Here is a 20313-nt window from a genome sequence, read left to right on the forward strand (position 1 = left end):
CATTAGAACACTGTACTACTGTACATTCCATGTTTGCTTTTCTTCTGTAATAACTTAATAAAGTTGTGTATAGATTGATTTATCTGCATGACAGTGTATAATAATAAACCACTGATTCTTTATTTCTGTAATCTCCTCCAGCTTGAACAAGGTATACCTTTGTTCCTCCGACTCTGAACTACTGAGCAGCCCCTAATTTTACCTCTCCTTCAGCTCTGGAAATCCATTATAAAACTTCTCTGGCGCCCCAACTTTTTATACATTTGTCGAGGCATTCAACTCTCTTTACAAGTCTGGTCAGCTGCCTTCATATCTCTGGTGTCAGTTGTACATGATAGAACTCTGAAATGCTTCATGACATTTTCCCACTTTAAAAGTTTATATGCAATTTTTATTATTGATCATTCTACCATGATAGATCAGAATGCTTATTCTCCAAGAACCCGGCCTGAGAAATGCGACTGTATATTCAACTCCAGTGAGGCGAGAGCCTATCGCTCAAGACTCTACTAACCTCACATTTTTGGTCACACACTTGCGTGTTTGTCGCTTTGGAGCATCGTCGTCATCGTCGTCCTCATCAGAAGAATCCCTCCGCCTCTTCTTTCCCCTCCGCGTGTTTTGCCTTTTGCCTCGGCTCTTTGGCATAGGTCTGGGAAAAGGACAAGTGAGGGATCAGTCCCACCTCAGAGCAGGGAACCCCACTCATGCAGCTTACCAACAAATGAGACCCCTGGGTCAATCACATCCATCCATGCTCCCCAGATGAAACAAACCCACTGCAGTGTCAGGTCATCACCATCTCTTGTTACTCCTGGGACTCCTTTGGAGAAAAGTTTTTCCCCAAGAGATGGGATGAAGGATAAAGAGGCACCAGGAGACTGATTATTTTTTATTTTATTGAGATACAGGGCGGAATAGGCCCTTTCAACCCCTCGAGTTGTGCCATCCAACAATCTGATTTAATCCTAACCTAATTACCGGACAATTTACAATGACCAATTAACCTACCAACATGAGGAAACTGGAGCGGCCAGAGGAAAGACACACAGTCCCAGGGAGACGTACAAACTTCTTACAGGCAGCAGCAGGAATTGGACACAGGTCACAGTGTTGTGCTAACCCCTAAGCTACTGTGCCGCCCTAATTGAGATCGAAATTGAGGCTGGTAGGTGGTGAAGAGAGAACGATGCAGAGACACAGAGATGGGAAGAGAAAGGAACGGATGTTTCAAACAGACCTAGTGGTAAATTTGGCTACTGGACAAAAAGGCAAGTACAGGTCCAGCATGGTACTTTATTCATTCCTGAGAATAGTTAAACCAGACTCTCCATAAGTCAGAATGAACAAACAACATGTGGGACAGGATAACAGGAACAGCAGTGGTGAGAGAGCGAGAAGGCGCTGGACGAGTGGCTGCCACTGGCTGTGTGAACAAGTGAGGTTGCTCAGTGCTCCCAGTGAGTGGAGAGAGAAGACACGTGGAAATACCAAACCCCACCCGATAGAAGATGCCTGCAGCCCCACAGAACCAACCCCATCCATCCCGTCAGTCTCCCAGACCTCGTTAGTACTTTCGGGTTGTCTGTAAATCAGGTGCTCATACCCCAAGGAGGACCTCTCTCCAGCTGTTACATTAGACAACTGAATTGACCTTTCATACAATAAAACGGACTTCTGTCCTCACCATGTACCTCATCATCGCCCTTGCACGTTATTGCACCGCATTTTCTCTGCAGCTGTAACATTTCATTCTGCATTCCATTACTAAAATTAATTTTACTTTTTATTCACAGGTATAACACGATGACGGGCCCACAGCAAACAATTATACCCACGTATCCACTTAACCTACTAACCCGTATGCGGGAGGAAACCGGAGCACCCAGAGGAAACCCACGCGGTCACAGCCAGAAGGTAAAAACTCTTTACGGACAGCGGCAGAATTGAACCCAGGTCGCGGTGCTGGAGTAGTCTTATGCTAATCGCTACGGTGACAGGCCCACAGCACACAATTATGCTAATCACTACGCTACTGTGTCGCCTGACTTTTGCCACGTACTACCTCAATGTACTGACGCGAAGAAATGACCTGTACGTATGGCATGCAAAACTAGGTTTTTCACTATAGTGTGACAATAATCAATCAATTGCCTGTACCCCATTCTTACTCAATCACAAAGTAGGGTATATTTAAAGTGGAGGCTGATAGGCTCTTGATTAGTATGGACATCAAAGGTTACAGGGAGAAGGCAGGAGAATGGGGTTGAGAGGAAAGATAAATCAGCCATGATGAAATGGCAGAGCCAACTCGATGGGCTGAATGGCCTAATTTTCTCCTAAGTCTTACGGTCTCTCAAAATTTATGAAGAATTCCCACAACTGACAAATGGAAGCCCATGAACTTTTAACCATCCATGGACAGAAAGTTCTGCCAATTTAGCAAAAGGCACTCTGAAGTTTTCATGTCCTAATGAAGGGCCACGGCCCTAAACGTTGATTGTTTATTCGCTTATACTGATGCTGCCTGACCTGTTGAGTTCCTCCAGCACTTCATGTGTGTTGCTTCAAATTTTCATGAACTATGTTATATACCAGTTGACCCTGAGAGGTTTAAGTTGCAGTCAGGCATTGTTGCTCTCAAAGAAGAAAGACTGACCATGACTCTCCCGCCCTCCACCTCAATCCCTCACCTTCTGGTAACTGGGCGACGGGCCCTCACTTTCCTTACAGGCTCACTTTCCGCACTGCCAGTTGCCTCCTCCTCCTCCTCGTCTTCCTCCTCCTCATCACCTTCTTCCTCGTTCTCCTCTTCATCCTCATCCTCCTCAATCTCGGCTTTTGTGTTCTTCCAACTGCTACGAGAACAAAAGGGGGTGGTTAGCTCAAAACAAGATGAGACAAAACACTGGAAAAGAAGGAAAAAACAATGGCAAGAGTTGAGGGCCTGACTTACAAGGGGAGCTTTATTCCTTGGAGCACAGGGGAATGAGGAGTGCCCTGCCAGAGTGACACACACAAAATGCTGAATGTCCTCAGGTCAGGCAGCATCCAAGGAGAGGAATAAACAGCTGATGTTTCATGCCAAGACTCTACACCGATGAAACATCAGCTGTTTAATCTCCTCAATAGATGCTGCCTACTCCGCTAAGATCATCCAGCATGCCGTGTGTGTAGCACAGGGTTTCCAGCACCTGCAGAATCTCGTGTCAGCGATCATATCGAGGTGTGTGAAATAATGAGGGGCACAATAGGGTGAATGAACAGGTATTTGCTCCCCCCCACCACCACAAGAAAAAGGAGTCAAAAACTTGGGAGGCATATGTTTAAGGTGAAAGGAGAAAGATTTAAATGATACACACATGGAACAAGCTGCCAGGGAAAGTGGGTGACGTGGGTACAAGAACAACATTGAAGGTAAGAGGTTAAGTTTAAAGGAAGGGCAGAGTGAGTTCTTACAGCGAGTGATGAGTGCCTGGAAAGTACTCTGCCAGGGAATGTGGTGGAGACAGAGGTCCTTAGATAGGCAAGTGATTATGCTGCAATTGGAAAGCTATGGACCACATGCAGGCAGAAACAGTGGACTCTTTAAAAAATCTTCACTGATTAACTTTGCAGTGCATCCAGAACTTCACTTGAGCTTTGTGCACGCACACTGAGAGGCAGCTGAGCACTGAGTCAATTTTTAAAAATTTTAACTGGTTCCCAGGAAATCAGCTGTTTCCCTTTGACCCAACATTTCGCAACACCCATCTGACATGGCACAACATTAACATTCATTCACAACACACAGTCATTGCTGTTAAAATAATCTCCCTGAACAGACACGCCTTCCTCAGGAAGCTCACAGGAATCTGCCTCCTTGCGATGGTAATGACATAGCTTGCTGGGAGCGGACAAGAGCTGAATTCAGCAAGTCCAAAGTCATAAACAAGTCAGACAGGATAAAGGCCAGAAGTATTTCCTTTCCCAAAGACCAGTGAACGCTGCAATGTTTGTAGCTAACATTAATTGCAGTTTAGGTCCCCCAGCTGCCAAGGTGGAGTTCAGATCAAATTATTCCAGATTTGGGAAAACTATCTAAGAATCAGTTTACTATCATGACCTCCAAATGCCAATCCTGCACAATTCTACTTAGAAATACGGAGCGGAACTGGCCCATCTGACACAACGAGCTGCGCTGCCCAGTAAGCCACCTATTTAACCCTAGTCCAATCACAGAGCAATGTACAATGACCAATTAGCCTATTAAGTGGTACGTCTTTGGACTGTGGGAGGAAACCAGAGGATCTGGAGGAAACCCGTTGGGGTGCTGAGGAGAACGCACAAACTGCTTACAGACGACACTGGGACTGAACTCCGAAGCCACACACCCTGAGCTGCAATAGCGTCATGCTAACTGCTGCTCTACCGTGGCATCTTACTATACAGCCGTCAGTGCCAAGCATACAATGGCAGAGGGATGGCATACACCAAACCCCTGTGCGAGACTAGGTTAAACTTTGTATTAAGCCGGGAGCCTCAAAGGAGGCTGCTATTATTTAGCTGTATAAGTTGAAAAAAGGTCGGCTTTATTTGTCACAGGGGCACTGAACCACACAGTGAAATGCTTCACTTTGCATCAGCGACCAACACAATTCAAGGATGTGCTATGGGCAGCTCACAAGTGGAGCCACACTTCCAGTGCCAATACAGCATGGCCATAACTTGCTCACCAGTACACTTCTGGAATAAGCCGGCCGATGGTGTAGTGGCATCACCAGATTTCAAGGCAAATGGCCCCGAGTTCGAATCTGGCCGGCTCCTTGCACGCTTCCCATCTGTGCTGGGTTGAGCGTCAAGCTAGCAACTTGGCCTCATAAAATAACAGTCAACTGCTACGGAGATGGGCGAAAATGTCGTCTGATGCGCCACAAGGTGTCAAAAAGAACAGCACGACATTTTTGTGGAAGGAAACCTACGCAGTCATAGGGAGAACAACCAAACTCCTCACAGACAGCGCTGGGAATTGAACCCTGATTGCTGGCACTGTAAAGCATTATGCTGGCCGCTACACTACCACGTCACCTGCTCTTGCACTTTACCTAGTGTGAACAATGAGTGGTCAGGTACACATCAATTAACCTCTTTACAATGAGGTCAGAAAACGCTCCCTTGCTTTACATTTGGGCACAGACGTAAAGAAAGGGAGCATTAAGCCAAAGTCCGGTCTCAAGAGAGTTGATGGGATATCCGGGGAGCCCTCATCTGAATCATCGTACATAGACCATAGAAGAGTACGGCACAGGAAAAGGCCCTTCAGCCCACAATGTTGTGCATATCCCTCCATCTTCCTCACATTCACGTGTCAATCTAAACGTTTCTCAAAAACCTCTAATGCATTTGTCTCTACCACCATACCACGCAGCACATCCCAGGCAGCCACCACTCTCTGAGTTAAAACAAACTGACCCCTCACATCCCCCTCTGAACCTACCCCCTCTCACCTTCAATGCATGCCCTCTGGTATTACGCATTTCACCCCAGGGAAACAAGATACTCCCTGTGTACTCTATCTATGCCTCTCATAATCTCATAAACCTCTATCAGATCCCCCCTCAGCCTCCCCCACTCCAGAGAAAACAGCCCAAGTTTATCCAGCCTCTCACAATAGCACACATCCTCTAAACCAGACAGCACCCTGGCAAACCTCTTCTGCACCCTCTACAAAAAACTCGACATCCTTCCAATAGTGAGAAGACCAGAACCGTACGCAATACTCCAGATGTGGTTTATAAAGTTGCAACTTAGCCTCTTGACTTTTGAACTCAGTGCTTCGACTAATAAAAGCAACCATTCCATTAGCCTTTTTAGCCACCTTATTGACCTGTGTAGCCACTTTCATGGAGCTATGAACTTAGATCCCAAGATCTCTCCGCTCAGCAACACTTAAGGATCTTGCCTCCAGTACCTGCACTGCGACTACTCAATACAGACCCTTGCTGCTTCAGGTAAGTATTCCACCCGCCCCCCCCACCATCACCAACAGGCCCCATGGCTGGAGCCAAGATTTCTGGCACAGTAAATATAACAGCACACTGCATTAAATCACAGTCTATAAGCACAAGCTCATTCCGAACACTCACTTGGTGGCTCTCCTCCTTCCTCGCCGCTTTGGAGCCTCATTCTCGGAGTTTTCACTGCTCTCCTGCTATAGTTAAAAGAAAGAAGATTCCTTGAGTGTTTCACTGCAATCCCCCTCCCTGACAAGAGGGGCACAACTGCCCACGACCCGACCCCCACCCAACCCAGTGAAATCCTCCAACTCCACATTTTTGCGATTAAGCACAGGCTCCTGCATTCTGGTGGGGCTAACAGCTTTCGTAATACACCAGTCCCTGCCCCCCGCCCCCAACAGGGCTAGTTATAAATCGCAGGTGTTGAGAGGACTCATTTATCTGCCCCCAGTCTCTCTGCCTTCTGGACCAATATGGGCTCCCTCCCATTTTCTGAACACTTTCCTCCCAGTTCTGATGCGCTCTAAACTAGCTGGAAAAATGGACTCAAAAATGGCAGATGGAATCTAATGCAGACAAGTGTAAGGTGCTGTAAGGACAGACCGGGGAATGGTAGGGCACCGAGCGGTGCAGTTGAACAGAGGGATCCTGGAATACAGACCCATAATTCCTTGAAGGTGGTGTCACAATTAGGTAGGGTTGTAATGAGAGCTTTTAGCACATGGCCTCCATAAGTCGTATATTGAGTAGAGGAGTTGGGACATTATGTTCAAGTTGTAGAAGTCGTTGGTGACTTGAGAATCTGAGTTATAGGTTGAATAGGTTATTCCCTGGAGCATTGGAAAATGAGGGGAAAAATGGAGGTTTATAAAATTATGAGGGGCATAGAAAGGGTAAATGCATGTAGGCTTTTTCCACAGAGACTAGAACTAGATGTCGCAGGTTAAGGGTGAAAGGTGAAAAGTCTAAGGGGAACATGAGGGAGAGCTTCTTCACTCAAGGTGGTGAGAGTGTGGAATGAGCTGCCAGCAGTAGTGGGTTTGATTTTAACATTTAAGACAAATTTGGATAAGTACATGGATGGGAGGAATATGGAGGGTTATGGTCCAAGTGCAGACAGAATAACAGTTTGGCACAGACTCAATGGACTGAAGGGCCTGTTCTTGTGCTATGGGGTTGTATGACTCTCAGCTATTCACTGACATGACTATCAAGTGGTCAGGCTGACCAGTTTATCCGTTCCCTGACCGACACGGACCACGGGATCCGCCCATGGATGCAGGACTCCAAATGAAAGGGAATAATCAAGAGGAAGGTTTAAAAAAAAATTAGGAAGTTCATATTGTGAAGGGGAAACAGGTCTGCCCCATTTAAATTCACCCACCAAGATGATATTGGAGTATGTGTACATCTATTCTACACAGAACAACTGTTGGAAATTTATTTAACCATTGTAATAAAAATTAGACAATGCTAACTCCATGGAATACTTATGTTCCCATTTCCTGGAAAATAAAACTTTAAAAATCCAGCCAAGTTTTTAAATCCTTGCTCCCCCACTCACATGTCAATAGATTTTTTTTAAAATAAACTTTACCAACAAGCAACTCCCCCACGACTGGAAACAAATTCTTCAGTCATTGAATTCAGGCAGATCAGGTGAACATGAAATGTGTTCAGCGCTCAGAAAATTATTTAAAGAATTCGATCCACTACTTCGGTGAAGGGGAGACTGCAAAAAGAACCAGATTTGTGCAGTATAGTAACCTGTGTACGAGACACTGCATTTCAACGCAACGTGGTGTCTCAGGTAACTTCACCATGGACGGTCCCAAGCCCGGCTGCGAAAGGAGGAGGTTTATGCATGGGGGCTTAGCAACCCCATTCTGTAAAAACCCAGAGCTACAGAAACACCAACAGAAGCTCCAAAGATCTCATCCCTGGGAGAGAAAGGATTTTCGCCTAGATGGGCTACACCTGGGGACAACTTGAAAGACCAGCCCAGGACAATGGACTCTGGTGAGCTGCTGTTGGCGGCCTAAGCTCCCCTAGGGGTGATGCAACTGGTGTCTCAGATTGCTTTGAAAGATCCTGCGACATGCTACACAAACACTGCAAACATTCTGTTGCCGAGACAAAGTGCCCTCTCTCAGTAAAAGGTGTTAAAGTTATTGGCGTCCCATGTATTTCACAGGAAGGCAAAGCTTCAGAGTAGAACTGTATTACAAAGCAAAACATGACTTTTTCATTCCAAAGTTCAGTCCCTTGCCCTGGATATGTTCGATTAATACCAAGCAAATCTCTAGTCAACAAAACACTTAGGTAATGTTTTGCCAGCTTTACTTACTGGAAGGTTCTGTGAGAGTGGAATCAGGCTGGTGAAGGTTGGGGGTGGGGGGGGGAGAAGGATTGAAATTGGAGGAGGGCAAAGCCCTAGAATAACCCATGTTTTTAGCAATGAAAGTGTGGGCTTCTCTGAGTTCCAGTGACTTCAGCACTAAACTCTAGGCTGACAATCTGATGGGCAGAGTAGTGACCGTGGCTTTGCCACAAGCACTACCTTTTGGCCTGGGTGTTGCACAAGAGGATGAAAAAGGTTCCCATTTGAAAAGCAGCAGCAGTTCTCCCTGACCTTTAGGTCAATACTTAACCCTCAAAAACCAACGCCAAAAATGCACTGCCTGGCTGTCATCTTATGACTGTTTGTGAGATGATACTATGGGTGATTTTTTTTGTCACATTCTCTCTGTTAATTAATTGGTTGCATTTCAAAAATGGTCTTGGCTGTCAAGGACTGTAGGCCAACCTGAAAAGCTGAGAAGAAAGGGTTCCCAACCTGGGGTCCACGGGCCACCTGGTTAATTGTAGGGGTCCACGGCATAAAAAAGGTTGGGACCCCCTCCCCCCCCCTCCCCAGTGTAAAGGTTGCCACAGTAATGCAAGCCCTTTTCAGATCCATTTCAGACACAGGTTTTTAAGGACAAGCTTCCTTTGGTAACAGAAAAACAGGTCAGTGGAATTGTTCAATGCTTTACACCATGTTATCTATTGTACATTATCTGGCAGAGGCCTAAAATCAGTACTAAGTTAACTAGTCTCAGCAAGGCCAGTAATAAAGAGAGCCATAAAGCTGCGTTTCATGGAAATAGGCCATTTAGCCCACTGAGATTACACTGACCATCAAACATTCATTTCCACTATGGCATTTATTCCTCAAAAAAAAATTACTGCACAGTAATAAGCCCCTTGGCCCTCTGAGCGTGTGTTAAGCATCTATTTTTCAACTAATTCTTCTCTCTTACATTGTATTCCCCTCTCATTCTGTTCACCTCCCCCAGATTCTACCACTCACCCAGACACCAGGTGCAATTTACAACTCCACACCAGGAGCAGTTTACTGTGGCTACTCAACCGATCAACACGGACATCCCTGGGATGTGAGAGGAAACGTGAAAACCTAGGGAAACAATGATCAGAGGGAGAGCGTGAAAACTCCACACGGACAGCACTTACAGCCAGGATTGAACTATGAGGTGGCAGCTCTGAGTTGTGGCCCAAGGCTGCTGATATAAAGATCAGTCAGGCATCCAGCCACCCACTGTTATTCACTGACCCCTGTTCAGCTGATAACTTCAACGGCATAAACAACATGCCAGCGTGGATAACTTCATTCACCATTACTCTGAACCGATTCTACAATCTACCAACTCACTCTCAAGGACTCAGAGTCATAGAAAAGTACAGCACGGAAACAGACAGGCCTTTCAGCTCTTCTAGACCATCCTGAAACCATTTAAACTGCCTAATCCCATCAACCTGCAACGGGGCCATATCCCTCCATAACCCTACTATCCATGTACCTATCCACATTTTGCTTAATGTTGAAATCAAGTTCACATGCACCACTTGCACTGACAGCTCATTCCACACCCTCACCACCCTTTGAGGGAAGAAGTTTCCCCTCATGTTCCCCTTAAACTTTTCGCCGTTCACCCTTAACCTATGACATCTGGTTGTAGTCCCACCCAACCTCAGTGGAAAACGCCTGCTTGATTTACCCTATCTGTATCCCTTTTTCAAATCTCCTCTCAATCTTCTATGTTCTACAGTACCTAGGCCTCTTTATAACGTATGTTTTCAGTATTTTATTTTCAGTTTGTTCTTTTATGCGCATTGGTGTTATCAGTCTTTGTCTGTGTATCGGTTTTCTTAATGTTATTTTATTTTTTCCTATAAATGCAAGGAAGTAAATCTCAAGGTAGTATATGGTGACATATACGTACTTTGATAATAAATTTATTTTGAACTTTGAAGCCAACTATAGTTGGAGCAGGCACAGTCTAGGGCTGAAAATGGCTATTGGGGTAAAAAAAAATATTGATGTGGCTTCTAGGAACAAGAGCTTACTGAAAGAGAAAAGAACAGTAATTAAGTTTGGGAGGTGGAACAGGTATGAAGTTCATTATCTAAGTGATAAGGAGATACAAGTCAGTAGGCTAGGACAGAGGATTATGGCTACAATTATGATGGCATTCTCTATTGGTAATGCATCTGAACATTACAGAAGCATAATTTACAAAAGAATACACCAAACCATTTCAGGAATGATGGAAAGACTATTTGCGGTGGGGGAGGGGGCAAGTGAGGATATAATTATGGGCTTTGCTACCGATTTAACCTGATGAGTCCCTGGTTTTAAATATTTATTTTCTCCACTACTCACCTCTGCTCCAGCGTTAAGTCGAGCCGGTTCCTGTCTGCTGCGGTTTGACCTCCTAACCCCATAAACATCTGGATATTCTTCCCACATCTGCAATATAAACAGACCATCATAAGGCCTGCACCCTCCCTCCACTTTAATTATACTAGAATTTTATTAACAAAATGTCAAAACAGGTCTTAGTTTGAATATTATACTAGACAAAAACACTGTTTAAAATAGGATTTTAAATGACTTGGATGAAGTCCTATTTAAGATTATTTCTATCTGTGAAGTAAAACAGTTCTACCATGAATCCAGGGGTGACAACAACTGTTGTACAAACTGATACGCTTCAGGGATCCAAATAACTTTAAATCCATAGAACGAGATATTGCATTGACAATTGCAGGAAAAAGAGTGAGCTTTAGCACAGTATTCTAATCCAAGAAATTTACCACCATCTTTTCACTGAGATATACACCTAGTGGCCACTTTGTTCGGTACCTCCTGCACCTATAAAAATAGCCACTGAGTGTACGTTTGTGGGTGTTCTGCTGTTGTAGACCATCCACTTCAAGGTTTGATGTGTTGTGCATTCAGAAACGCTCTTCTGAAGACCGCTGTTATAATGCGTAGTTGAGTTACTGTCGCCTTTCCTGTCAGCCTGAACCAGTTGGCCATCCTCCTTTGATCTCTCTCATTAACAAGATGTTTTCACCCACAGAACTGCCGGTCACTTGATGCTTTCTGGTTTTCGCACCATTCTCTGTAAACTCTAGAGAGTGTTGTGTGTGAAAATCCCAAGAGATCGAGTTGCTGAGATACTGAAACCACCCCTTCTGGCACCAACAATCAATCACGGTCAAGGTCACTTAGATCATACTTCTTCCCCATTCTGATGTTTGGTCTGACCAACAGCTGAACCTCTTGACCATGTCTGCATGCTTTTATGCATTGAGCTGCAGCCACGATTGGCTGATGAGATGTCTGCATTTTAATGAGGTGTACCTAATTAAAGTTGCACAGAGTGCAGTTCACAATGACCTTTCCAGTTACCACCCAAGACTACTTATTCAAAGACTATAACTACATTGGTATCTGAATGCAGTAAAAACACATCTTTATATCAATGGTGCCAAACTTGAGAAGAAGGGTCACAACTACTGTGTAAACTGCATAAACGCTTCATTCCTTTGAAACTACTTATCTGAATTCCCAGCAACACGTACTGTACTGTGCAAAAGACTTAAGCACATGTATAGCTAGGGTGCCTAAGACTTTTGCACAGTACTGTATATTGTTTAAAATAGGAAGGTGGTTGAGAAACAGAAATAAGAATACTTAGCTTAGCAGCGTAAGTGTTATTTGGTAACTGGAAAGATATAATGTACAGTTACAATACCTTGTCAATGGTTGCTCACAGAATGAGTGATTCCACTATAAGGTAAGGGGAATCAATTCACCAGATTACAAAATGCTGCTGAGAGATTTCTTCATGAAACAAAAAGCTAGTGTGTATGGATAGCATTAATGAGGAAAGTGTTAAGTATGCTGGTCTTATTTCAAAGCTGGGAGTGAGAGTCATGCTACAATGGTGCATGAGTCACATTCCTAGTCTCCTGATTTTGGAGATATACATACACCGAACAGAGATACAAGAAGTTGGCCTGTCCTGAAGCTGGAGGACAGTGAGCGTGTGGGTGGGTGGGAGAGATGGGAAAGGGGCTTGCTTTGCTGCCGTTGTTTTGTTGTTACTGCTGGTGTTGTTCTGCTAAGCGTGGCGAGCATGCTATGTCGGCGCCGAAATGTGTGGCCACAATCGCGGGCACATCCTAGGTTGGTTGTTAATGCAAATGGCACATTCCACTGCATGTTTCGCTAAATGTGATAAATAAGAGAACTTGAGTCTGAATTTGACTCTGGAGAAGCGCGCTGGGGTGAAGAAGCTGTCTTGAGGAAAGGTTAACCAGCTTGAACTTAAGACTCATTGAAGTTTAGTAGTGTAAGAGATGACCTACTGGAACATACAAGGTTGTGAGGGGATTTAATGAGGGAGGTGCTTAGAGGACGCTGCCCTTCATAGAGGGGTCCAGAACTGGACAGTATGGTTCAAAGAGGGCATTCAGTGGAGAGATGGAAAGAAATTTCTTCCCTCACAGGATGAGTGAACCTATGGGATTTTCCACCCCAGAGAACCATGGAGACTTAATCACTTGGCAGATTCAAGGCTGAGGCAGGGACATTCTTGTTCTGTGGAGGAGCCCAGGGTAATGAGGAACTAGCAACGAGCGGAGAGGAAGCCACAGTCAGAACAGCTATGACCTTCTGTGATACACTCTCTGCCATTTTGTATAGCAAAACTAGTAAAATATTCATATACTGGACACACCCCATTGAAAAGCCATGAAACAGCAATAAACATCAAACGATATACCCGAGGTTGCTGCTAACACAGAAAGGTTTTGTTACACCTGGGCACAGAATTAATGCCCATGCCTACCACCCCCTGATGTCTTCCACTGTCTTCTATGCTCCCATGCATACCCCTAGTCTTCTGCTATGTTTCCATGGCCAGATTAATAAAAGGAATGTAGGTGCAAGTATGGACCACTGTAAGTTTATATAGCAAGTCACACATTGCATATTTTTCTTACAAGAACCTTGCAGATGATTAGCAAGCTTTCAAACAATAAGGGGTATCGTTAGTCCAGACCTCTGAAACATTACGCACACTTCCACCCCACACTCAGTGGCTTGGAAACCAAGACTGCAAACTGTGTTTGATCAGACACCGTGTTAATTTAACTCGGGGGAGCAAACCAGCATAGCCCATACAGCCCTCCCACCACTGAGGACATTTACATGGAGCACTGCCACAAGAAAGCAACATCCATCATCGAGGACCTCCTGCATCCAGGCCACCCTCTCTTCTCACTGCTACCATTGGGCAGGAGCTACAGGACACTGAAGTCCCACAGGAGCAAACTCAGGCATAGCTATTACCCTACAAACATCAGGTTCCTGAACCAGCGTGGGATAACTTCACTCAACTCAGAACTGATTCCACAACCTACAGACTCACTTTCAATGACACTTTCCAACTCATTTCCTCTGTATTCTTTTATTTGCACAATCTATCTTCTTTTGCACATTGGTTGTTAGTCTTTTTTTTATATAGCTTTTCATAAATTCTATTAATATCTTTATTTTCCTGCAAGAAAATGAATCTCAAGGTAGTATACTGTGACATATACGTACTTCTGATACTAAATTTACTTTGATTTTAGTGAATAGGTTTATTTTCCTCCTTCGGGGACTTGTCTGAGTCCCCAAAAAGGTAATTCCAGCATCTTTTCATTGAATAAAGTATTAATATATTATACTTACTGAGCACAAATCAAGCCAAATTCCCGGGTGTGTGTTCAGGAACTTCCAGCTGTGATCAGATACGGGGTGGCAGCTGGGAAAGCAACTAGATTTGGAGGGAAATGACCGAGAACATGGCATGCATGCATTTCAATTCCTGCATGGTGACCAGAAAGTATGAGGATTGGAAGCACAGACTGAAATCAATTCCCGCCCGTCCAAAACTTCCCTGGAGTTTAGGGTTCCCACGCATTTAGTAGTAGAGAGGATCTTGAGTATACTGTTTGATACAACTGATGTTTGGGGTGACAATTTGGCTTCACAGACCAACATAAGGCCTGCACCCTTCCACCATTTTAATTATTCTAGAACCTTATTTAACAAAATATCAAAACAGTTCTTAGTTTGATTAAATGAGACGAAAACACTGTTTAAAATAGGATGTTAAATGACGGATGAAATCCTACTTAAGCTTATTTGCATCTTTAAAATCAAACTTTACCAATGAATAAAAGCTAAAGTTATGATGAAACAGTATTGACCTTAAACATTGACAGGATTCCTCTTTCCATAGACCCTGCCTGAGCTACCAACTATTCATGTTTTTTTTGTTTGTTTTAGATGTTCATGACTTGCTTTGAACACCTGATGCCTCATTAACTGGCTGAGATTTTCCATAGGCAAACCCCAAAGTAGCCTCAAGAATTTTGTTTTAAAAGATGCCATGTGATTATTTAAAGATGACGTGATCATATTCCATGTTGCTGAAACAATTTCTACTGGGCAATTCAAAACAGAGGTGTGAAAACGCACAGTGACATTTCTGATCTAGCCTCCTGTTGAAGAGCAGAGCTTGCTTAGAGGCAATACCTTAACCGTGACAAAGCAAGTAACACCCCGTTTATCTTTAAAAGGTACCTTTTTAACATCAGCTATCCTCTCCTTCTTACTCAAAGGCTTGTCCTTGTTCTCGGGGGCGGACTGCTGTAACTTGGAGCCAGTCGATTCGCTTTCCGATTCGGATTGGGACTCGGAGGACTCTGAGCTGCTGTTGTTGGACTCGCTTGCCTGCTCACTTTCAGACTGGCTGCCCGACTCTGATCCTGAGGCAGAGTGGTTGGATTCTTCAGAAGCTAAATTGCTGAGAAGTGAGGAAAAGAAACATCGGGGGTTGAACACTTGATCACAGTTACAGACAGTGTGACAGCACCTGAGTTAGAAATACATTGTACCGTGCAAAAGTCTTAGGCACATACTGTATATATGCCTATGTTGTCTAAGACTTTTGCACAGTACTGTAGTAATTTTATGCTGCAAAAACAAAAACAAAGCAAATTTCATGACATTTGTGAGTGATGATAAACCTGATTCTGATATGGGTCTCTATTGTGGACAGAGTGGGAAGGGGGTTGGAAAAGGGGAATCATGGTTGGGAAAAGTAGAAGAGAGAAGAGAGGGAGTGGAAGGAGACATTCAGTAGTGATCAATAAACCAACTGTCTGGAATCAAAAGGCCTTGCCTGGCATCTCGGGGCTGGGTGCGTCTGCACCTACCCCGTCCCTGGCACTCCTTCGCTGCCTCTTGTCCCACAATCTCTAGTGGCGTTCCACCCTCACTATTCCTAACATTCTTTGATCCTGACAGTTTTGCAAACTCGCTCTCTGCTCCTCATTGACAAATACAGTACTGTGCAAAAAGCTTTAGGCACCCTCGCTATAAATTCTCAGTGGCCTAACATTTTAATTCCCATTCCCCTTCCAATGTGCAGGCCAGAGCCTCCTCTCGTACCAAGATTAGAGGCCTCTTTTGGTGTGGAGGAGCAACACTTTATATTCTGTATGGGTACCCTCCAACCGGATGACTTGAATATCAATTTCTCCTTCAGTAAACAAATACCCCCAACTCTTCACCTATTCCCCCACTCTGGCCTTTTACCTCTTCTCACCTGCCTATTACTTCCCCCTAGGTCCCCTCCTCCTTCCCTTTCTCCTATGGCCCACTCTCCTCTCCTACCAGATTCCTTTCTCTCCAACCCTTATCTTTCCTACTCACCTGGCTTCACCTATCACGTTCCAGCTAGCCTCCTTCCCTTCCCCCCACCTTTATTTCTGGCACCTTCCTTCTCAGTCCTAAAGAAAGGTCTCAGCCCAAATATTGACTATTCATTTCCACAGATACTGCCTGACCTGCTTAAGTTGATCCAGCATTTGTGCGTGCTGCTTCGCTATATATATGTGCCAAAGACTTCTGCACAGTACTGTAATTAGAAGCAAAACTTGTCCATTCCACCCTTTACTTCAGAACATAAGAAATAAGAGCAGCAGCAGACTACCTGGCCCATCGAGCCTGCTCCACCATCAATAGAATCATGGCCATGGACTCATCTCCACCTACCTGCCTTTTCCCCACTACCCTTAATTCCCCACTATGCAAAAATATATCCAACCTTTGAACCTGCTCCACTATTCACATAATTATTGCTCTTCATAAGACCATAAGGCACATGAGCAGAATTAAGTCCCGGTTACTGTAGTCTGCTCTGCCATTCCATCATGGTTGATTCCTCTCAACTCCATTTTTCTGCCTCCTGCCCATCCCCCATGACCACTGATGCCCTTAATAATCAAAGACCTATCGACTTCCATTTTAAATTAATTCCACACATCCACTACCCTCTGGCTAAAGAAATTCCTCCTCATCTCTGTTGTAATGGAATTACAATTATATCTCTGTTGTAATTGTAATGGACCTCTATTCTGAGGCTGGTCCCCTCTGGTCCTTCGCACTCCCACTGTGGGAAACATCATCCACCCTAACTAGGCCTTTCAATATTCAATAGGTTTTAATGAGAACCGCCCTCGTTCTTCTAAACTCCAAATACAGCCCAGAGCGATCAAACACTCCTCATATGTTAACTCCTTCATTCATCTATTTCAACAATACATTCCTGCTTTTTCAGAAGTAAATTTCACTAACTGGTCAGTGTATTTTTAATTTGTGCAGTGCTAACGTTGAAGGAATGGCACGTGCTCCCCTGGGAGGAAATTCACATAAGTTTCAAATGATTCAAGAACTGAGTACGCCAACCCAGCAGGAGAGAGAGGAAGGAAAAAGGGAGCCAGAAGGTTCAAGTATCAGATATGCCGGTAGTAAGAGAAAGCTTTCTCACCCAAGAAGAAAGAAGAGTCACTGAGGTCTTCTCAGGCTCAAATACCCACTCTACTGCAACAAATCTATTCTGAACACAAGCTCAGACAGTAACACACACAAAATGCTAGAGGAATGCAGCTAGTCAGGCAGCATCTACGGGGTGGGGGGGAATAAGGGAATGAACTGTTGATATTTTGGGCCAAGACCCTTTATCAGTACTGGAAAGGAAGGAGGAAGAAGAATAAGAAAGGCTGGAGAGAAGGGAAGCAGTACAAGCTGGGAGGCCAGAGATGAAGACAAGCGAGGGGGAAGGTAGAATGAAGTGAGAAGATGAAAGGTGATAGGCAGAGAAGGTAAAGGGCTGAAGGAGGAACAGACACAAAATGCTGGAAGAACTCAGCAGGTCAGGCAGCATCTACGGAGAGGAATAAACAGTTGACGTTTCAGGCCGAGACCCTTCAACAGGACTGGAAAGGTATGGGATGGGGAAGAAGCCAGAATGAGAAAGGGAGGAGAGGGGAAGGAGTACAAGCTGACGGGTGAGACCAGGTGAGGGGGGGGGGGGGGGGGCGGGATGAAGTGAGAAGATGGAAGTTAAAGGGCAGAAGGAGGAAGAATCTGATAGGAGAGTGGACCATGAGAAAGGAGAGGATCATCACCAAATGGGTAAGTGAGAAGTAAAAAAAAATTGGAGAGGCCCACATCATGCGTTGGAGTGAGGCCCGGAGCTGTAGATGAAGAGACAGTGTTTGCAGATACCTCTGCATGGCAGAGATGGTGACGCATAGAACTTGGAGGGAGAAGCACAGAATCAAATGCAGGTAGAAGCTCAAAGATCTAATAAATATTTTGCAACCCAATCTGAACACTCCCCCCCCCCCCCAATCACAAATCCTATGCCATTCTACCAAGACAGCATGTACCTACTTCTTAACATTTGGTCACCAGTCCTTCTGCATAATAAAGCTCATTTAGTAGGCGCCAGCACCTCCCTACCTAAACCACGAGGACCAACAGTTGTCTCAAAGTAGACAAATACAGTCAGCTCACCAAGTCTTACAAGCCACACATTGCTAAAACTACAAGTTCAACCAAAGACGTTAAAAGGTGAAAATACACGGAGGTGGGTGCCGCTTAAAATATTGGAGGCACACAGGCTTGGGCCAAGCATGAGAAATTTCACAGCTACTGCTGCAGATGTCAATGGACCTCCTGACGTTCTCCATCATCAATCCTTACACCGTCACTCCTGCCACCCCCCCCCCCCCCCCCCCCCACCCCTGTGACCTGGTCTGCAGCTTCAGAGACAACTGCAACTGTTTGGTACCTTGTCTGTTTGCTTTCTACCATGATCATGATGACTTAACTACACAGGTACACAAAATCGAACATTTGTCCCTTAAGAGTGTGACGAGGGAATTAACGATGGTAAAGACTGAAATGACTAGCGTTCTAAATTGGTGTTCTGATTCAGTCTTCATGTACGTGACATAAAATACATGCCCCAATAATAACAGCCAAAGGGCTACAGGGAGGAAGGAATTGAAAACAATTTCTTTCTCTGGAAAGTAAGTAGCAATCAATCGATAGGTCTATGCCAAGGACTCCCAACCATTTTATGCTATGGACCAATCACACTTAGCAAAGGATCTATGGTATAAAAAGGGTTGGGGACAATTGTCATTAGATTCATTGGTTGCTTGCTACTTACCTCCCAGAGACAGAAAAGCTTTCAGGTCCATCACCACTAAGCTAGGTTGAGAACTCCTGATCTATGCGAGTCTAAACCTCCCTGCAAATGGCCCATATCCCTCTAAGTCAAGGGCTCCAAACCTTTTTTAATGCCATGGACCAATACCATTAAGCAAGAGATCCATGGACCCCAGGCTGGGAACTCCTGGTCTATGACAAATCTCCTGTAAATCATTAGACAAGTAGAGTCAACATGACTCAATGCAAGGAAAATGACCTTTGGTTGATTTTCCGGAATTCCTCGATGATGTAATCAAGGTAGACAATGGAGAACCAGTAAGGTGTGTTGTATTTGGATTTTCAGAAAACATTCAGCAAGGTATCACATCAAAGATTATTAAACAAGAGTACACAAGGTTACTGATAATAAAAGTCACAGATTAATTTGTCACATGTACAGTAAAATGCATTGCTTTGCATCAACGGCCAACACAGTCTGAGATGGGCTGGAGGATGCCCACAAGGACTCATCATCTCATGTTCTCAATATTCATTGCTTATTTATTTTGAATCCTTCTGTACTGAAGTTTGTTGTCCTTTGTTCATTGGTCCTGTTGGGTGTGGTCTTTCATTGATTCTATTGGGGTTCTTACATTTATTGTGTATGCCCATAGGAAAACAAATCTCAGGGCCGTATGTACTGACAAATTTACTTTGAAGTATCGTGATGCTTCAACTCCAACATAGCAACCCTAACCTGCACATCTTTGGACTGTGGAAGGAAACTGAAGCACCCAGAGGAAACGCACGCTGTCACGGGGAGAATGTACAAACTCCTTACAGACAACAGCAGGAATTGAACCCCAATCTTACAGCTGGTGCACTGTAAAGTGTTGTGCTAACAGGCTACACTGCTGTGCCTCCCTCATTTACAAGACCAGAATTAGTAGAGGTCATCTCTATACTGAGCCTGTTCCACCACTTGATAAGAGACATGGGTGATCCAATATTCTCCGAGGACTCTTTTCCAGCCTTTTCTCATAAACCTTGATTCCCTTATTAAAAATCTGCAGAGAAATTGGTGGACCGACTAACCCCACTGAAAGTTGCAGGGAGTGGTAAGATCTCCCTGCCACAATTCTGCCACCAGATGCACCAGGGTTAAGGAAGCGAAGCATCAATGAATGGTCTCTGGCTGATGACCCTACAGCTGACCTAAGGGCACTGTTGGAGGTGCAGCAGGCAGCTATGCCAAGCAGGAAACATCTTCCTGTAAATCTCATTATCTCAATCTTTAGTGTACCCCAGGACTCTGTCCTCATGACTGTGGTACTGAGTACCCAGAGAAATTCTTCCTCACCGTAATCTTAAAGGAGGCACAGCCCCAGCCCACTTCCATCTCTGAGA

General features: G+C 44.6%; 1 protein-coding gene across 4 annotated transcripts in view; it reads right to left on the reverse strand.

The window, feature by feature from the left end:
- Positions 1–20313, reverse strand: part of chd2 (chromodomain helicase DNA binding protein 2) — a 122837-nt gene that overhangs the window by 79075 nt on the left and 23449 nt on the right. For 2 of the 4 annotated variants that reach the window (XM_073032567.1, XM_073032569.1), the window contains exons 3-7: positions 14983–15205; positions 10720–10806; positions 6126–6190; positions 2694–2858; positions 515–652 (exon numbers count right to left, since the gene is read on the reverse strand). In XM_073032567.1, the coding sequence (XP_072888668.1) occupies positions 515–652; positions 2694–2858; positions 6126–6190; positions 10720–10806; positions 14983–15205 (678 nt within the window). The remainder of the gene's footprint in view (positions 1–514; positions 653–2693; positions 2859–6125; positions 6191–10719; positions 10807–14982; positions 15206–20313) is intronic. The other 2 variants (XM_073032568.1, XM_073032570.1) reach the window with 2 other exon arrangements.

The sequence above is a fragment of the Hemitrygon akajei genome, chromosome 30 (genome assembly GCF_048418815.1).
Source record: "Hemitrygon akajei chromosome 30, sHemAka1.3, whole genome shotgun sequence".
Classification (NCBI taxonomy): domain Eukaryota; kingdom Metazoa; phylum Chordata; class Chondrichthyes; order Myliobatiformes; family Dasyatidae; genus Hemitrygon; species Hemitrygon akajei.